General features: G+C 44.0%; 1 protein-coding gene across 1 annotated transcript in view; it reads right to left on the bottom strand.

Annotated features, from left to right (window-relative positions):
- Nucleotides 1–8,853: 8,853 nt before the first annotated feature.
- The window catches only part of tmc1 (transmembrane channel-like 1), a gene marked incomplete at both ends in the record, with an annotated part of 20,083 nt that continues 12,229 nt past the window's right edge, over nucleotides 8,854–16,707 (bottom strand). The window contains 6 exon segments of the mRNA XM_084323201.1: nucleotides 8,854–9,050; nucleotides 10,161–10,293; nucleotides 12,266–12,344; nucleotides 12,576–12,701; nucleotides 14,374–14,613; nucleotides 15,188–15,255. Coding sequence (XP_084179327.1) covers nucleotides 8,854–9,050; nucleotides 10,161–10,293; nucleotides 12,266–12,344; nucleotides 12,576–12,701; nucleotides 14,374–14,613; nucleotides 15,188–15,255 — 843 coding nt within the window.

Raw genomic sequence — 16,707 nt, forward strand, 5'->3', positions numbered from 1 at the left:
TTTCTGTTAAAGTGTTGTTCTATTATCCTGCTCTTCTGTGTAGCCTCTGCCTCCTCTCCATCCAGAGAGCTGGTCAGGGATGAGGGATCAGCAGACACACCTGAGCAGGTAGGCAGCTCGCTGACAGACAGGTGCGCCTGTGTTTGCTATGCTGAAAGGCAGGGCTCCTTGACAACCGCCGAGGGAACAGTCCAGCAGATGATAATCTGGAGCTCGAAGAGGGGGGGGGGGGTTCAGAATCTAACGGGACACTGGCGAGTGGCGACACAATAGACATAATGGACGTGTCAATCAACACGTTAATAACAGAGGTTAATTGATCCCTGACTAGAAGGAACTAGAACACATTACGCCGTCACCATGCGCTCATTAACGTCTGTGGATCTGATATATCAACAGCCCTGGTGGACTCTTAAGTCTGACGGTTTCCATCCACAGTGATCTAGGATCAGGAGCATACATATATCCTCTGGAGCACTGTATGTGAAGAACACTGTATAGAATATATCCTCTGGAACACGTTTGAGCACAAGAAAAGAGTTGCGTGAACTTTTAGATGCAAACTCATGTGTTTGAAACCTCGTTTAGAAACGTTTCATCACAATGCACTTTTAAATTAATCGTGTAAAATGTAATGACTTGATAGATAAACATAGATGAATAGCAAAAGTAATTCAATTAATGAATCAATAAATAAACAATGAATAATGTTACTCAAGTTAAGACAAAAAGAGGTTCATGACGGTGTTGTTTTTGGACTGGGTTGTAAACACAGTCACAGTTTAGTTTCCGTGACTGTATACAGAGTGAAGAGAGACCCGAATCCGGACCTGAACACAGGCACATATATATACACCATGTAACTAAGCATGTGGTAGTCTATAACACAGGCACATATATATACACCATGTGACTAAGCATGTGGTAGTCTATAACACAGGCACATATATATACACCATGTAACTAAGCATGTGGTAGCCTATAACACAGGCACATATATATACACCATGTAACTAAGCATGTGGTAACCTATAACACAGGCACATATATATACACCATGTAACTAAGCATGTGGTAGTCTATAACACAGGCACATATATATACACCATGTAACTAAGCATGTGGTAGCCTATAACACAGGCACATATATATACACCATGTAACTAAGCATGTGGTAGTCTATAACACAGGCACATATATATACACCATGTAACTAAGCATGTGGTAGCCTATAACACAGGCACATATATATACACCATGTAACTAAGCATGTGGTAGCCTATAACACAGGCACATATATATACACCATGTAACTAAGCATGTGGTAACCTATAACACAGGCACATATATATACACCATGTAACTAAGCATGTGGTAGCCTATAACACAGGCACATATATATACACCATGTAACTAAGCATGTGGTAGTCTATAACACAGGCACATATATATACACCATGTAACTAAGCATGTGGTAACCTATAACACAGGCACATATATATACACCATGTAACTAAGCATGTGGTAGTCTATAACACAGGCACATATATATACACCATGTAACTAAGCATGTGGTAACCTATAACACAGGCACATATATATACACCATGTAACTAAGCATGTGGTAGCCTATAACACAGGCACATATATATACACCATGTAACTAAGCATGTGGTAGCCTATAACACAGGCACATATATATACACCATGTAACTAAGCATGTGGTAACCTATAACACAGGCACATATATATACACCATGTAACTAAGCATGTGGTAGCCTATACATATTGATGCACTAAGTGTTTGAGCCACCAAGACGCAAAAGCCACTGTAACCCTTCCTGACTGCGATGTAGTTACCAGGCGTGCTTACAGTAAGAGTCACATCTGACCTCTTGAATAATGCAGGGTAACAGGAGATGTGGGTCTGTATTGTAGCTAACACAGAAGGCAACACGCTTCCAGGGACTATACGGCCACTGGGAGGGCGTGGGTCTGAAACACTAGCCCACTCCCCAGGGACGGATCCCTCCGCATCCCCCTGCCTTCGGAGCCCGTCAACCGTTCGAGCGCCTTCCACCGCATGGTGACGCAACAGAAAATGCGCTCCACTTCTTGTCCCGTCGGGCCAATAGTGAAGCTCGGCGAGGATCACTGGGCGCCGTCCAGGAGGTCAAATCAGTGCCCTTAACGCCAGGGCGGCTCACTCCTCCCCTCATTAACGGTAGTGAATAAGATACCGGCTGTAGTACTCCAACAGTGAGATATCCGGTAATAGAGAACGGGCGGCCATGGTTCACCTGTCCACCTGTCCGCCGCATTGTACCGTCATGGCGGGAGACTGGAAGGAAGCCAAAACACAACTCTGGTGGAGGGGTGAAACAGTGGGCATCGGGGGGTTGGTGTTATCTCGGCAGGGAGAAGCAGGACCTGTTTAAAATGATGACGGGTGAATTCAAACTCATCTCATATGGGCTCGGACTGTACTTGATTGACAAGTGCAGATTTCTCAGGCATCACCGAAGGCATCACCGAAGATAGCAAAATGGGTACAATACAGTACGGCTCAATACAAACAACTGCTAAGAGGATGCAGACCAGAAAAATACTTTCGTCTTGTTTACATCAGGGTCCTCCATTTTCAATTCATCAAGACATGTATGACATACAAGACATACAAATATACAGTACTGTGTAAGAAAAAGAGACCATAAAAAAATATATATACATCCGAAGGGGAAGAAACTGTACATTGGAGGGGGTTGGGTAGGTGGGTGGGGGAGGGGGGATTTGGACATTTACATCTTCCTTGATTCTTTAGATATTAAATAACTGTAAATTAATACTTAATGCTCACTGGCCATGAATTGATCATGAGCATTGCAAACGGAATTGGAGCTGATCCTCTGGCTCTGTAATGAATAAATCCGCCAGGGGGGATTATGCATGTAGTAGTGTCTGTTTGTCTGCCTGTGCCTCTATCCGCAGCTAATCTCACGTACTCCTGGGCCGGTCAGTAGTTTGCCACGGATGCTGAATATAGCCTAATGTTTGCTGTGCTTGAATATGTTTCACATCAGACAATGACAACTATTTTATTTGCATTAATTTCCATCATTGTTGTCCATGGCACTAGGTAGCCAGTATAAAGTTTAGGGCCAGCTAAGCTAACTGCCATGTGTTCAACATTCTTGGCTAAATCAATATGCTTTGCATGCCACAGTAAGACGATTTTGGCTTGTTATTCATTCATTCAATCATTCATTCAATCAATCAATCAATCAATCAATCAATCAATCAATCAATCAATCAATCAATCAATCAATCAATCAATCAATCAATCAATCAATCAAACAAACAAACATGTAATATTGTGTTTGGTTGCATTGCTTGCTTAGCTGCCAGTAGGCCTATGGTAGCGCGTTTTGGTCATCTGCAAACATTCCTATGTAGCCAGCTAAGCTAAACATTAGCCAGCTAAGCTAAACATTAGCCAGCTAAGCTAAACATTAGCCAGCTAAGCTAAACATTAGCCAGCTAAGCTAAACATTAGCCAGCTAAGCTAAACAGTTCTGGCCTCGCACTGAAGGACATCCCGGAGCTTATGAAAATAGGATCAAGGAGGATGTAACTTAATTTTGGGCAGCATTTAGTTTGAAACCCTAATGTTCATGATAGGAAAACCCAATCCACGATGCTAACAACATTAGTGCATTATTTGTGCATCTTTGGTTTGGAAAGTCATTGTGTATGCTGTTAATTTAGTTTAGACCCGTGCATTGATGTACATGGTTAAACACTTACACACACTGTTGTGCCAAAATAATAATTTTCACTGTGCGAGAAGTTTATTCATGTGCTCTGTTTCATGTGAAATTAGGCCACGGTGCCACATTCGGTATAGCTAAGCAATGATGTAAATCAACATCAAAACATATCCAACATTGTAGATAGAGGCTACTCATTATAATGGTTGTTGCAATTCTCCATTATTGACACAACTTGAACTGCCTTGGATGCATTGTTTCTGCAGAGCAACACAGATGAAAACAGCTAGTGTTGGTGAAGGAGCATGAAAGTCAGGGACTGCATCAAAGCGGTGGTGACCGACATACTGTACGTCATGGACATAAACCATAAAGCAGCGGAGGGACATAAATCATACAGTATGTGTACATGCAACACCTTCTCTACAACACCTACAGCAACATGCAACACCCTCTCTACACCACCTACACCAACATGCAACACCCTCTCTACACCAACATGCAACACCCTCTCTACACCACCTACACCAACATGCAACACCCTCTCTACACCACCTACACCAACATGCAACACCCTCTCTACACCAACATGCAACACCCTCTCTACACCACCTACACCAACATGCAACACCTTCTCTACACCACCTACACCAACATGCAACACCCTCTCTACACCACCTACACCAACATGCCACACCCTCTCTACACCACCTACACCAACATGCCACACCCTCTCTACACCACCTACACCAACATGCCACACCCTCTCTACACCACCTACACCAACATGCAACACCCTCTCTACACCAACATGCAACACCCTCTCTACACCACCTACACCAACATGCCACACCCTCTCTACACCAACATGCAACACCCTCTCTACACCACCTACACCAACATGCCACACCCTCTCTACACCACCTACACCAACATGCCACACCCTCTCTACACCACCTACACCAACATGCAACACCCTCTCTACACCACCTACACCAACATGCAACACCCTCTCTACACCACCTACACCAACATGCCACACCCTCTCTACACCACCTACACCAACATGCAACACCCTCTCTACACCACCTACACCAACATGCAACACCCTCTCTACACCACCTACACCAACATGCAACACCCTCTCTACACCACCTACACCAACATGCAACACCCTCTCTACACCACCTACACCAACATGCAACACCCTCTCTACACCAACATGCAACACCCTCTCTACACTACCTACACCAACATGCAACACCCTCTCTACACCACCTACACCAACATGGATGTGTTCCACACACCTGCCTACCTCTAGGACATGGTGGAGATTTGTGAGTTTTTATTGATCACAGCTTTCTAGTTTCTAGTGGTTAATCTTGTTGTCTTGCTGACTTCAATGACTCAGACCTGACTCTCACACTTCTTGGTGTTGATCCCTGGTAACTTCAAATATATCCTGATTCAAATGCATCATCATGATCTGTACTGGACAGAAGTTTGAGTGGCCATTATCTCTTTCAAATGAAGTGCAATGAAGCCAAACCAACCAACCAGATGACACCGTATCTCACTTGCAGTTCTTTCCGACCATGAAGCATACATGCCTGGATGATTGACGGGGTGCAGATCAGTGTCCAATCAGTGCATGGAAGGATCAGACATTGGGTCACTGGATACAGGATCAGACAGTCATCAGAGAACAGCAATCAGGCATCCATTCCACATTACTGTACATAGTGAACTGAAGTTTGGAAAACTACAGAGGTTCGATTTACATAATCAGCGAACCCTCCGATTTATCATTGATCCAATCTTCTCATTGGTGTCTAAAGAAAGACTGGACAGATCAGATTATTTTTTCAAGTTTTGGAATAAATGCAAATAACTGAAATGTATAACATACAGGGGGAGGGGGTGTTTAGCTGATAGTGTGAATAAAGCCGGGGCTGAGTGATGTGCTCCTGGTAAGGTCAGCTGGTTGGCTTAAATGCCTTCCATGTCTAATGAATACTTTAATACTTTCGCCTAGAGGCTGTTTCCACCAATCTGACCTGGATGATCCATCAGCTGTCTGTTCACACCTGACATTAGAAGGTGTCTCCACGTGCGTCTCGAGTGACCACTTGGATTTCGCTTCCCCCACTAAATATGCAAATAAGCGTGGGCCTGCGCATACATCACTAAAGAAAGACGCCTGCGAATTGGGTAATATAATAGAGAGCATGCAGTGTTTCCATAACAAATTACAATGTGACTGTGAAATCCCTTTGATTTAGAGAGACTACACAACTTTTCAAACGCTTCCCGCCAGTGAGAATTGAGGGGCGTCATACTAAATAACCCGCTGGCCAGGTACACACTGCTAGTCTTGATTCTCTCTCTCTCTCTCTCTCTCTCTCTCTCTCTCTCTCTCTCTCTCTCTCTCTCTCTCTCTCTCTCTCTCTCTCTCTCTCTCTCTCTCTCTCTCTCTCTCTCTCTCTCTCTCTCTCACTCTCTCTCCAAGTCAATCAACTACCTTCACATTTTAAACAAATTAGGAGGCGAGATGATCCGCACACAACAGTGACTCGTTATTCTCCTTCCATATTCTCTTTGTAGATATTAGCCAACACCTCACCTGCATTCTGCATTCATTTAGCTTTTCCGTTCTCCAAATGACCCGAAAGCCGGGGAGATATGGGAAACACGATGCAGGTAATGTATTGGTGATGATACCTATAAGCCACAGAATGCTGAAATTAGCAGAAACTGTATTTCCAAGCAATACATTTACATTTGGTAATTTAGCTGACGCTTTTATCCAAAGCGACTTACAAGTTCTAGTGTATGACAAGTCAGCAGGAAGGGTACAACTCTTTCAGCTGAGTAACAATGATCAAATGAGGTCTGAGGCGGCCAGAGGATGTAGAGCGGAGGGGTCTTGAGGGGTCTCGAGACCAGTGAGTGTCTCCACCGACGACAGCTGTCTACAAAAGCTGATCAGGCCCATCTCATAAACTCACAGCGTTTTCCTTGCGCATTCGTTCCATACTCCAGGTCGCCTCTAGCTTTTTTGCAGTTGTGCTCACACAAATTATTTTGAGTGGGGAGCTTGCGCACAGAGCGAATCGGACCCCTTTGGAAAGACTGCAGGTCGTCTGCGTGTAAATTCGTCCTTGGTGTGAAACGGTAATTGTTTTGGGGATGCTTGTGATTATGAAAACGCATTGGGGCTGCAAAGGGGAGCGACGAGAGCATTAGCTATAGTAGCCTAATAGAGGATTCTGACTACATTCAGACATTGTGGATAAAGCCAGCTTGTGCAATTTGAGAACCAATTGGAGATGAGAAAAAGGAAGAAGAAAGGGAGAGCAGATACTTTCTCCTTCTCTGAGTTCATAGAAAAAGGTGTAATAGCCACAAGACCCCAGAGGACACAACGCATGGTCGACTAGACGGTCCTTCAATGTGGCCCAGGATGCATGCGCGCACACACTGCTAAAAGTGGCCTCATGTGGCCCAGACCACCTCAATGCAATGATCTCAATGCGTCTTGGGTGCATTCACACCTGTACCTGGAGCCGTCCACTGGAAACAGGGCCCTGAGTCACACAGGAGCTGGCGCAGCTGCACTCAACGTCTGACATACTTTACATAGACCGAAAGGGAAAATACGTATTATGGATATTATTAGAATCCAAAATGGGTTCCGGATTGTCCTCAGGTACCACATGACCACAGCGGTTAATATTATCTCAATGAGCCTTGGTCCCGCGGCAAGAAGAAAGTCCAAGTGAAGTCCTCGTGAAGGTCGAAGTAGAAGAGAAGTGGATTCCTGTGGAGTGAAGACGGTGGAGTGAAGACTAGTCAGCTGACCTGTTGCTGAACCGGCGGTGAACTAAACACATTCCTCAGGTTACTAACTTCATTGACACTTACATGTGATCCTCTATCTACTGTACAATGGGGAAAGTGATCTCTTTGACCGTCCTCAGTGTGACTGGCTGGCTAGCTGCAGCCGGCCAACAGCAATATCAGATATGCGCTAGCAGCTGGGTTCATATTATTATAAGGTGGAACTTTTGGAACATTTGTAAGAGGCGGATTATGTGCAGACTGGCAATCAGTGTGGATAAATCACATCATTTATTTGCTAAAAATGTAATAGTGCTCACTGGTGGTCAAATAACACGATAAAGGTTAGAAGACCTGTAAATGCAACACGTGATAACAGTATACAATTTTGTATAATAATTATATAAAATGTATGTTGGGATGAGTAAACCACAAAAGAATAATATCCAATCCATTGTCCCTCTATAAAAGTTGCTTTATAAAATGCTGTCTGTTTACAAAGTGCAATAATGCTTTCATTCCACATTTTGAGGTCAAACTAGAGCAACTGCTACCAAATGAGGAACCACATGTAATATCTGTACCCAGTGTACATACAGTATAATCCCATGTATTATCTGTACCCAGTGTACTGTACATACAGTATAACCCCATGTATTATCTGTACCCAGTGTACTGTACATACAGTATAACCCCATGTATTATCTGTACCCAGTGTACTGTACATACAGTATAACCCCATGTATTATCTGTACCCAGTGTACTGTACATACAGTATAACCCCATGTATTATCTGTACCCAGTGTACTGTACATACAGTATAACCCCATGTATTATCTGTACCCAGTGTACTGTACATACAGTATAACCCCATGTATTATCTGTACCCAGTGTACTGTACATACAGTATAACCCCATGTATTATCTGTACCCAGTGTACTGTACATATAACCCCATGTATTATCTGTACCCAGTTTGCATACTGTACAGTATAAACTCCATGTATTATCTGTACTCAGTGTAATACAGTATAACCCCATGTATTATCTGTACCCAGTGTAATACAGTATAAACTCCATGTATTATCTGTACTCAGTGTAATACAGTATAACCCCATGTATTATCTGTACCCAGTGTAATACAGTATAAACTCCATGTATTATCTGTACCCCGTGTACATACAGTATAAACGTGAGTTCCTCCATAAAGTGCTTGAGTATGGGTCACATTTCACAGTCATTCTCACTCAGTGTCTCTGGATGCTTGGAACCCTGTGCATCTTAGGTGCAGGTTGCCGGGGGTTGCCGGGCAGGTAACCGGTTGTTCCATGGTTACCATGGTGATAGGTCCTGGGGGCAGGGCTCCTGAGAGGAGGAGGGGGCTGACCTCCGTTCTTACCATGATGCAACCTCTGACCACCGCTATAGTCCTCTTCTCCTCTGTCTGTGAGGTAGGGAGCAATGGGGGGGGGCAGTGGAATGGAAAATGTATAGGCAAAGAGGATAAGTGGAGAGAGAGAGAGAGAGAGAGAGAGAGAGAGAGAGAGAGAGAGAGAGAGAGAGAGAGAGAGAGAGAGAGAGAGAGAGAGAGAGAAGGGGGAGCGGGGACTGAGAAGACAGAGACAGACAAGGTAGAGAAGAGACAAAAGCAGTGGATGAATGAACAACTGAGTGGCAGAAGACACATTTAACCCTTGCACTGAAGAACCATATAAGTCAGTTTTTAAATGCTGTGGACGGCCCATGTATTTGCAGTATTAAAGTTAACCTACATCACTTGGAGTATGAACATGATGTATCACAAGAAAGTACTCAACCTCTGCTATCTTTAACTATGAGTGAACACAACACTAACTTACCATCTTGGAATGGATGGTGATTACCTCACGTTGTGTCTATTCTGCTAGCATTAACGTTACTAGTACAAACAATCAAACCAAAACATTGACATCTAACTTATCTTTAGATATTTACTCAACCTCTAATGTCTAACTATGAATGAACACAACACGCTAACTTACCATCTTTAGATAATAAAGTACTCAACCTCTACTGTCTTTAACTAAGAACAAACACAACACTCTAACTTATCATCTTTAGATAATAAAGTACTCAACCTCTACTGTCTTTAACTATGAGTGAACACAACACTCTAACTTACCATATTTAGATAATAAAGTACTCAACCTCTACTATCTTTAACTATGGGTGAACACAACACTAACTTACCATCTTTAGATAATAAAGTACTCAACCTCTACTATCTTTAACTATGAGTGAACACAACACTAACTTACCATCTTTAGATAATAAAGTACTCAACCTCTACTGTCTTTAACTAAGAACAAACACAACACTCTAACTTATCATCTTTAGATAATAAAGTACTCAACCTCTACTGTCTTTAACTATGAGGGAACACAACACTCTAACTTATCATCTTTGGATAATAAAGTTTGAAAACATTGTTCCTCTTAAAAACTTGAAAGCAGACTCATGCGTGGTACTCCGTCTGGGGTACTCCCTCCCAGAGGAACTGAAGATGCCCTCTCACCCCTGTGGGCTTGTTGAGAGGCGTTGTTGTTCCTCTGCTGCTCTGCTGTGGAGGCAGCGACCCCGGCCTCCTCCAGGTCCACGGCTGCCTTCAGCGCCGCTCGTTTGTTCTTCTTCTTGGTCTCCTCGTTCTGCTGTGGGGGTCGAGGTGGGACGGGTCACACGAGACTGACGAGCCATCCACTGTACTTGTCATCCACTGTCATCCACTGTACATGTCATCCACTGTCATCCACTGTACACTGTACATGTCATCCACTGTCATCCACTGTACATGTCATCCACTGTCATCCACTGTACATGTCATCCACTGTCATCCACTGTAGATGTCATCCACCGTACATGTCATCCACTGTACACTGTACATGTCATCCACTGTCATCCACTGTACATGTCATCCACTGTCATCCACTGTACATGTCATCCACTGTCATCCACTGTCATCCACTGTACATGTCATCCACTGTACATGTCATCCACTGTCATCCACTGTCATCCACTGTACATGTCATCCACTGTACATGTCATCCACTGTCATCCACTGTACATATCATCCACTGTCATCCACTGTACATGTCATCCACTGTCATCCACTGTACATATCATCCACTGTCATCCACTGTACATGTCATCCACTGTCATCCACTGTACATGTCATCCACTGTCATCCACTGTACATGTCATCCACTGTCATCCACTGTACATGTCATCCACTGTCATCCACTGTACTTGTCATCCACTGTCATCCACTGTACATGTCATCCACTGTCATCCACTGTAGATGTCATCCACTGTACATGTCATCCACTGTCATCCACTGTAGATGTCATCCACTGTACATGTCATCCACTGTACACTGTACATGTCATCCACTGTCATCCACTGTACATATCATCCACTGTCATCCACTGTACATATCATCCACTGTCATCCACTGTCATCCACTGTACATGTCATCCACTGTCATCCACTGTACATGTCATCCACTGTCATCCACTGTACATATCATCCACTGTCATCCACTGTCATCCACTGTACATGTCATCCACTGTACATGCCATCCACTGTCATCCACTGTACATATCATCCACTGTACATGCCATCCACTGTCATCCACTGTACATGCCATCCACTGTCATCCACTGTACATATCATCCACTGTACATGGCATGGCAAGACATGGAGCTTGTCCTGTGTGTGTGTGTGTGTGTGTGTGTGTGTGTGTGTGTGTGTGTGTGTGTGTGTGTGTGTGTGTGCGTGTGTGTTTGTGTGTTTGTGTGCGTGTGTGTTTGTGTGTTTGTGTGCGTGTGTGTTTGTGTGTGTGTGTGTGTGTGTGCGTGTTTGTGTATACTAGTCTATAGTTCTTTGTCCTGATTACTTACAAGTTGTAACGCTATTATGTTATGATGTAAGTGTCATGTCTGTGTCTGTGTACACTTGTACTTTGTCCTGTTTACTTTATGTTGCAAGGTCACAATGTAAGTTTTTTGTGGACCCCAGGAAGAATAGCTTCTGCAATGCTAATTGGGGATCCTAATAAACTAAACTAAACCACTGTTGTCAGTTTTGAAATACCTGACCTTTATATCTATCCACACAGAAAGGAAAACTGGGCAAAGGCATTGCACAAATGTCGCATTCTCATCCTATTGGATTCTTATTATTGTATTATTGTATTATGCACAATCGTTGCGGGCAAGACCCCCCGCATTTCACTGTATACTTGTATGCTGTGACAAATAAAAACTCTTGACTCTCTTCTCTCTTGACTTGAAGGCATGGGTAGATAGGACTGAATATAAGAATTCCCGGGGTGATGATCTTTCGTCCACTGCTCCAACTGACCAGGTCCAGTGTGTGATTACTGCAGAAAGCTATAAGATATACTGATGATAAGATTGTTGTTTTTTTTATTACATCACAAGCGTTCACTTTTCACAAAATGTTTAGCCTCCTTCTGTTCCCTTGGCTACTTCTGTATTGCAGTTGCTGGGAATGTTACTCTACTTCTCTCTGGTGGAGCAATGATGTTAGCGCACCTACTGTACAGAAAGGAGAGGCTCATAAACTAGAACAAAATGAAAATAAATCAAATGAAAGACTTACAGCTTGCAGTTTCTTTTTCAATTCCACATTGGCTTCCTTGTAACTTTTGGATGTGGACTGCAAGTAATAGATGGCCAACCTGACAGATGAAATAAAGAAAAACAAATCTTTATCATCCTCATTTTTATAATTAGCATAACCCCTCATGGGAGCTATCAACGATCTTATTGGACTATATACATCATATGATCAGCACCATTAGAACTTAGAACTTCAGACTAAAGGGGTTCTGCTGAGCAACCTGCCACGTGCCTTGAGAAAATGTTTAACATACAGTATGTTTGTTGAGAGGTTCTACAGTGTGACTCACACCATGAGCAGCAGGAAGGGCAGCACCAGACCAGGGTTGGAGACGTAGCTGAACGCTTTACTGAACCAGGCTGGGAAGTCTGACTCCAGGGTCTCTTGGATGACATCAAACATGCGGTTCTTCCCACTGCAGAGGACACTGTGGTGAGGGGACTGTAACAGATTTCACCTGCGTCAGCCTCTCCACAGAGGAGGAGGCCTGGTGCTCTCAGAGTGTAGGAGCAGCCAGTAGCCTCTCCACAGAGGAGGAGGCCTGGTGCTCTCAGAGTGTAGGAGCAGCCAGTAGCCTCTCCACAGAGGAGGAGGCCTGGTGCTCTCAGAGTGTAGGAGCAGCCAGTAGCCTCTCCACAGAGGAGGAGGCCTGGTGCTCTCAGAGTGTAGGAGCAGCCAGTAGCCTCTCCACAGAGGAGGAGGCCTGGTGCTCTCAGAGTGTAGGAGCAGCCAGTAGCCTCTCCACACCACAGAGGAGGAGGCCTGGTGCTCTCAGAGTGTAGGAGCAGCCAGTAGCCTCCACAGAGGAGGAGGCCTGGTGCTCTCAGAGTGTAGGAGCAGCCAGTAGCCTCTCCACAGAGGAGGAGGCCTGGTGCTCTCAGAGTGTAGGAGCAGCCAGTAGCCTCTCCACAGAGGAGGAGGCCTGGTGCTCTCAGAGTGTAGGAGCAGCCAGTAGCCTCTCCACAGAGGAGGAGGCCTGGTGCTCTCAGAGTGTAGGAGCAGCCAGTAGCCTCTCCACAGAGGAGGAGGCCTGGTGCTCTCAGAGTGTAGGAGCAGCCAGTAGCCTCTCCACAGAGGAGGAGGCCTGGTGCTCTCAGAGTGTAGGAGCAGCCAGTAGCGAGGAGTTTATGGGTGACTTCACAAAAGACTTGACTTTGTTCCCCCCCCCCCCCCCCCCTACTTTGATGTCTGTTTTAACTGCTCTTACATCAACACAAAAAACATTAATCATCACCAAATTGTGCCCTTTTAAGCTGTAGAGACAATATCTCAGACTAGTGGTTAACATGAATAACTGCAGTGAATATACAAAGAATAGACATTAAGCATCAAACACTTAATTTCCTGTACTTCTATGCACCAAGTTGTGCCTTTTCTGCATCCATTTATTGTAGAAATGTTTCCTTTATTTATGTAAAGGAAAAGACAACATTCAGGTACCCGCTGACAGATATATAATGGAATATAATTTAGTAAGGTTCTCAGTCATTCTGTATTGCTTTATTCTCTTCCATTATTATATATAGTTACAGGTAAGACGTTACAGGTAAGATATATAAATGTTTTGACCCCCTTACTTTTTACCTCTTTTGGGACAGATTACCTCGTGTCAATAATGCACCCCCCCCCCCTACACCAATCACGGGGGAATATGTGGTTGTGGTTGATTTGTGGAGGATATCATGAGGCAGTGAGGCGTCCAAATTTAAAACATAATATCTATGATGATAAATCAGTAAATCAGTCAGATTTGACCCAAACACTACAGGAGGGTTAACCCAAAGAAGACACTGGATCACAAAAGTCATATAGATTTTTTCCCCCTCATTATTAGGTACATCTTATAATAAAGAAAAAACTGTTTGACCTTTGTGCTCCTGTGCCTTTGTTTGGGTTCAGTCTTTGTGAAGTTACCTACACTGTGAAAAAAAAACACGGTAAATGTCTGGCAACAATGGTTGCCAAATACTTCAAATTACAGTAAAATACCCAAATTAAAAGAAAGTGGAAAAGCAATTAATAGAGACTCCTTGCTACTAGGCTCAACTCCAGACTGTGAAGGTGAAATCCTCCAACAGGCTCGTTACCTGAAGGGTCCACAGTCGAAGGAAGGGGGGATGGTGACAATGGTGTACATGGCAGGGAGGGTGGAGAGGAAGAGGATGACCAGCAACATGGCCATGTAGAAGTTGTTGGAGCCAGAGGCCTTGAAGACCCTCTCCTGGGGAACGTTGCAGCACATCACAGCCCAGCACTGCAGGTACATAGACACGTGGAGACGCAGGACGTTCAGGGTCGGCAGACCGGGGGCATAGAACGCACCCATCCTGGAATAGAATGGAGAAGAAGAGAATGGGGGAAGACAACTGGAAAATACTGCGTATCGTGAGTCATTAATTTGTTCAATATAGGACGAGCTACTGTAAAGACAAATGTGTCCTTAATAAAAGGCTGATTTTCAACCTTAATCCTACCATTCTATTGTGAGGAGGACATGAAACCTAGCCACGTGTTCTTGTCTCAAGAGCTCTTCTCCCCTCGAGAAGCTCCTCTAGTATACAGTATCTGTATGTCGTGTATGTCATATATGATGCATTGAAAATGGGGGACCCTGATGTATGAGCTGTACTCTATTGTACCCATTCTGCAATCAGTTAATAAAATGTTCAATCAATCAATCAATCAATCAATCAATCAATGAGACACAGAACGAACTGGTGTTTTATTGAAGTTTTATGTCTGATTATCACACGTTCTCCCCACAACGGAACGGTAGGATTCAGGTTCAAACTTAACATACCAGGCTGGTTGTATAAAAGGTTATGTAAAATGCAAAGACAGATAAATAACAACATGTCTTCTAGTACTACATCTAATGTCATGTGAATGTCTGTCTCCTACCATATCATCCCTTGGTTGAAGATCAGGCCCAGGACGTTCCCACTGACATCAAATTCAGAGTAAGAAGGCTTTTACACAGCAGGAGAAAGATGCAATTAAGAAGACTACTTGAATGCATATCGCATGTCATAGAGTATCAATGTAGACCTGTTGAGGTCTGATGAATAGTTTAAAAGAACATTTTGGTAAATTAGCTTACCGTTTTCTCCGGAGAGATAGATACCAGTTTCCTCTCTGTGTGTTCAGTAGAAAGCTATCTGGCTGCACGTTAGCCTAGCTTAGCACAATGAATGGAAGCGGACATGGCCTGTTATCCTAGGCATTGTCCAACTAACACCCAGTGGCGGCTGCTGGATTTTTCTCCACTAGGGGCGCTATACCAAAACATTTTGCAAACATGTACCACGCAACCGACTCATGGCAAGACGTGAGCGATTCGACTCACGCTCACGGCAATGAATCGTCTCTTATGAACGAGTCGCTCAGCTGTTGCTACAACAACACACAACAACCAGTCAAATAAAGTACAGTCTAATTCACAACTTGAAACACAATATATAAATAGAAAAGTTAGAAACAAAACTCGCTCCGTCTCCAAACACACGCAGAGAGAGAGAGAGAGAGCGAGAGAGAAGAGAGAGAGAGAGAGAGAGAGAGAGAGAGAGAGAGAGAGAGAGAGAGAGAGAGAGAGAGAGAGAGAGAGAGAGAGAGAGAGAAGCGTTAGCTGAGTGGCTGAGAGAGAGAGAGAGAGAGAGAGAGAGAGAGAGAGAGAGAGAGAGAGAGAGAGAGAGAGAGAGAGAGAGAGAGAGAGAGAGAGCGATAGAGAGAGAGAGAGAGAGCGATAGCTAGAGAGAGAGAGAGAGAGAGAGAGAGAGGAGAGAGAGAGAGAGAGAGAGAGAGAGAGAGAGAGAGAGAGAGAGAGAGAGAGAGAGAGAGAGAAAAAGATCACGACTCACCAGCTAAGACAGAGTATTGCAAATCTACCTTGTTGTTGTTGTTAAATTGACAGCAGAGCAGGCAGCAGGGCTTGATAAAGTATATATCCACTCCATGGCATTGTCCATTGTGCATGTCCCTCCACACTGCATCCATTATAGCTTGTTATAGCCAACAAGTACTGTGTGAGATAACAACAAATAGCTGCATCTCACAACAGCATAAACTCACTTTGTTTAATTGAAACGTGGTGGGCTTGATAAAGTGTATAATCCGCTGTTGATGATGTATATCCAGAGTTCCAGACCACTGTCCACTGTCCAGACTGCATCCGATCTGCCATATAGCTTGTTAGCTGTTAGCACCACAACAAGACAGTACTTGATTTCTTTGTCCATTTCCGCGTCGAACAGACTGCAAACTACCTGGCGTTCTATCGCCATGCTCTAAGACAAACTCTAACCTTAACCAACTTTGAAAGAGTGCCTAAGCTTAACCGTCGAAAGAACTTGCAGTCACGCTATAAGACAAATAGCTCGCATCTCAGTCACAACAACACAACTATCAATACCACCAAGCTAGAA

The sequence above is a fragment of the Notolepis coatsorum genome (assembly GCF_963971535.1).
Source record: "Notolepis coatsorum genome assembly, chromosome: 10".
Taxonomy (NCBI): Eukaryota; Metazoa; Chordata; class Actinopteri; order Aulopiformes; family Paralepididae; genus Notolepis; species Notolepis coatsorum.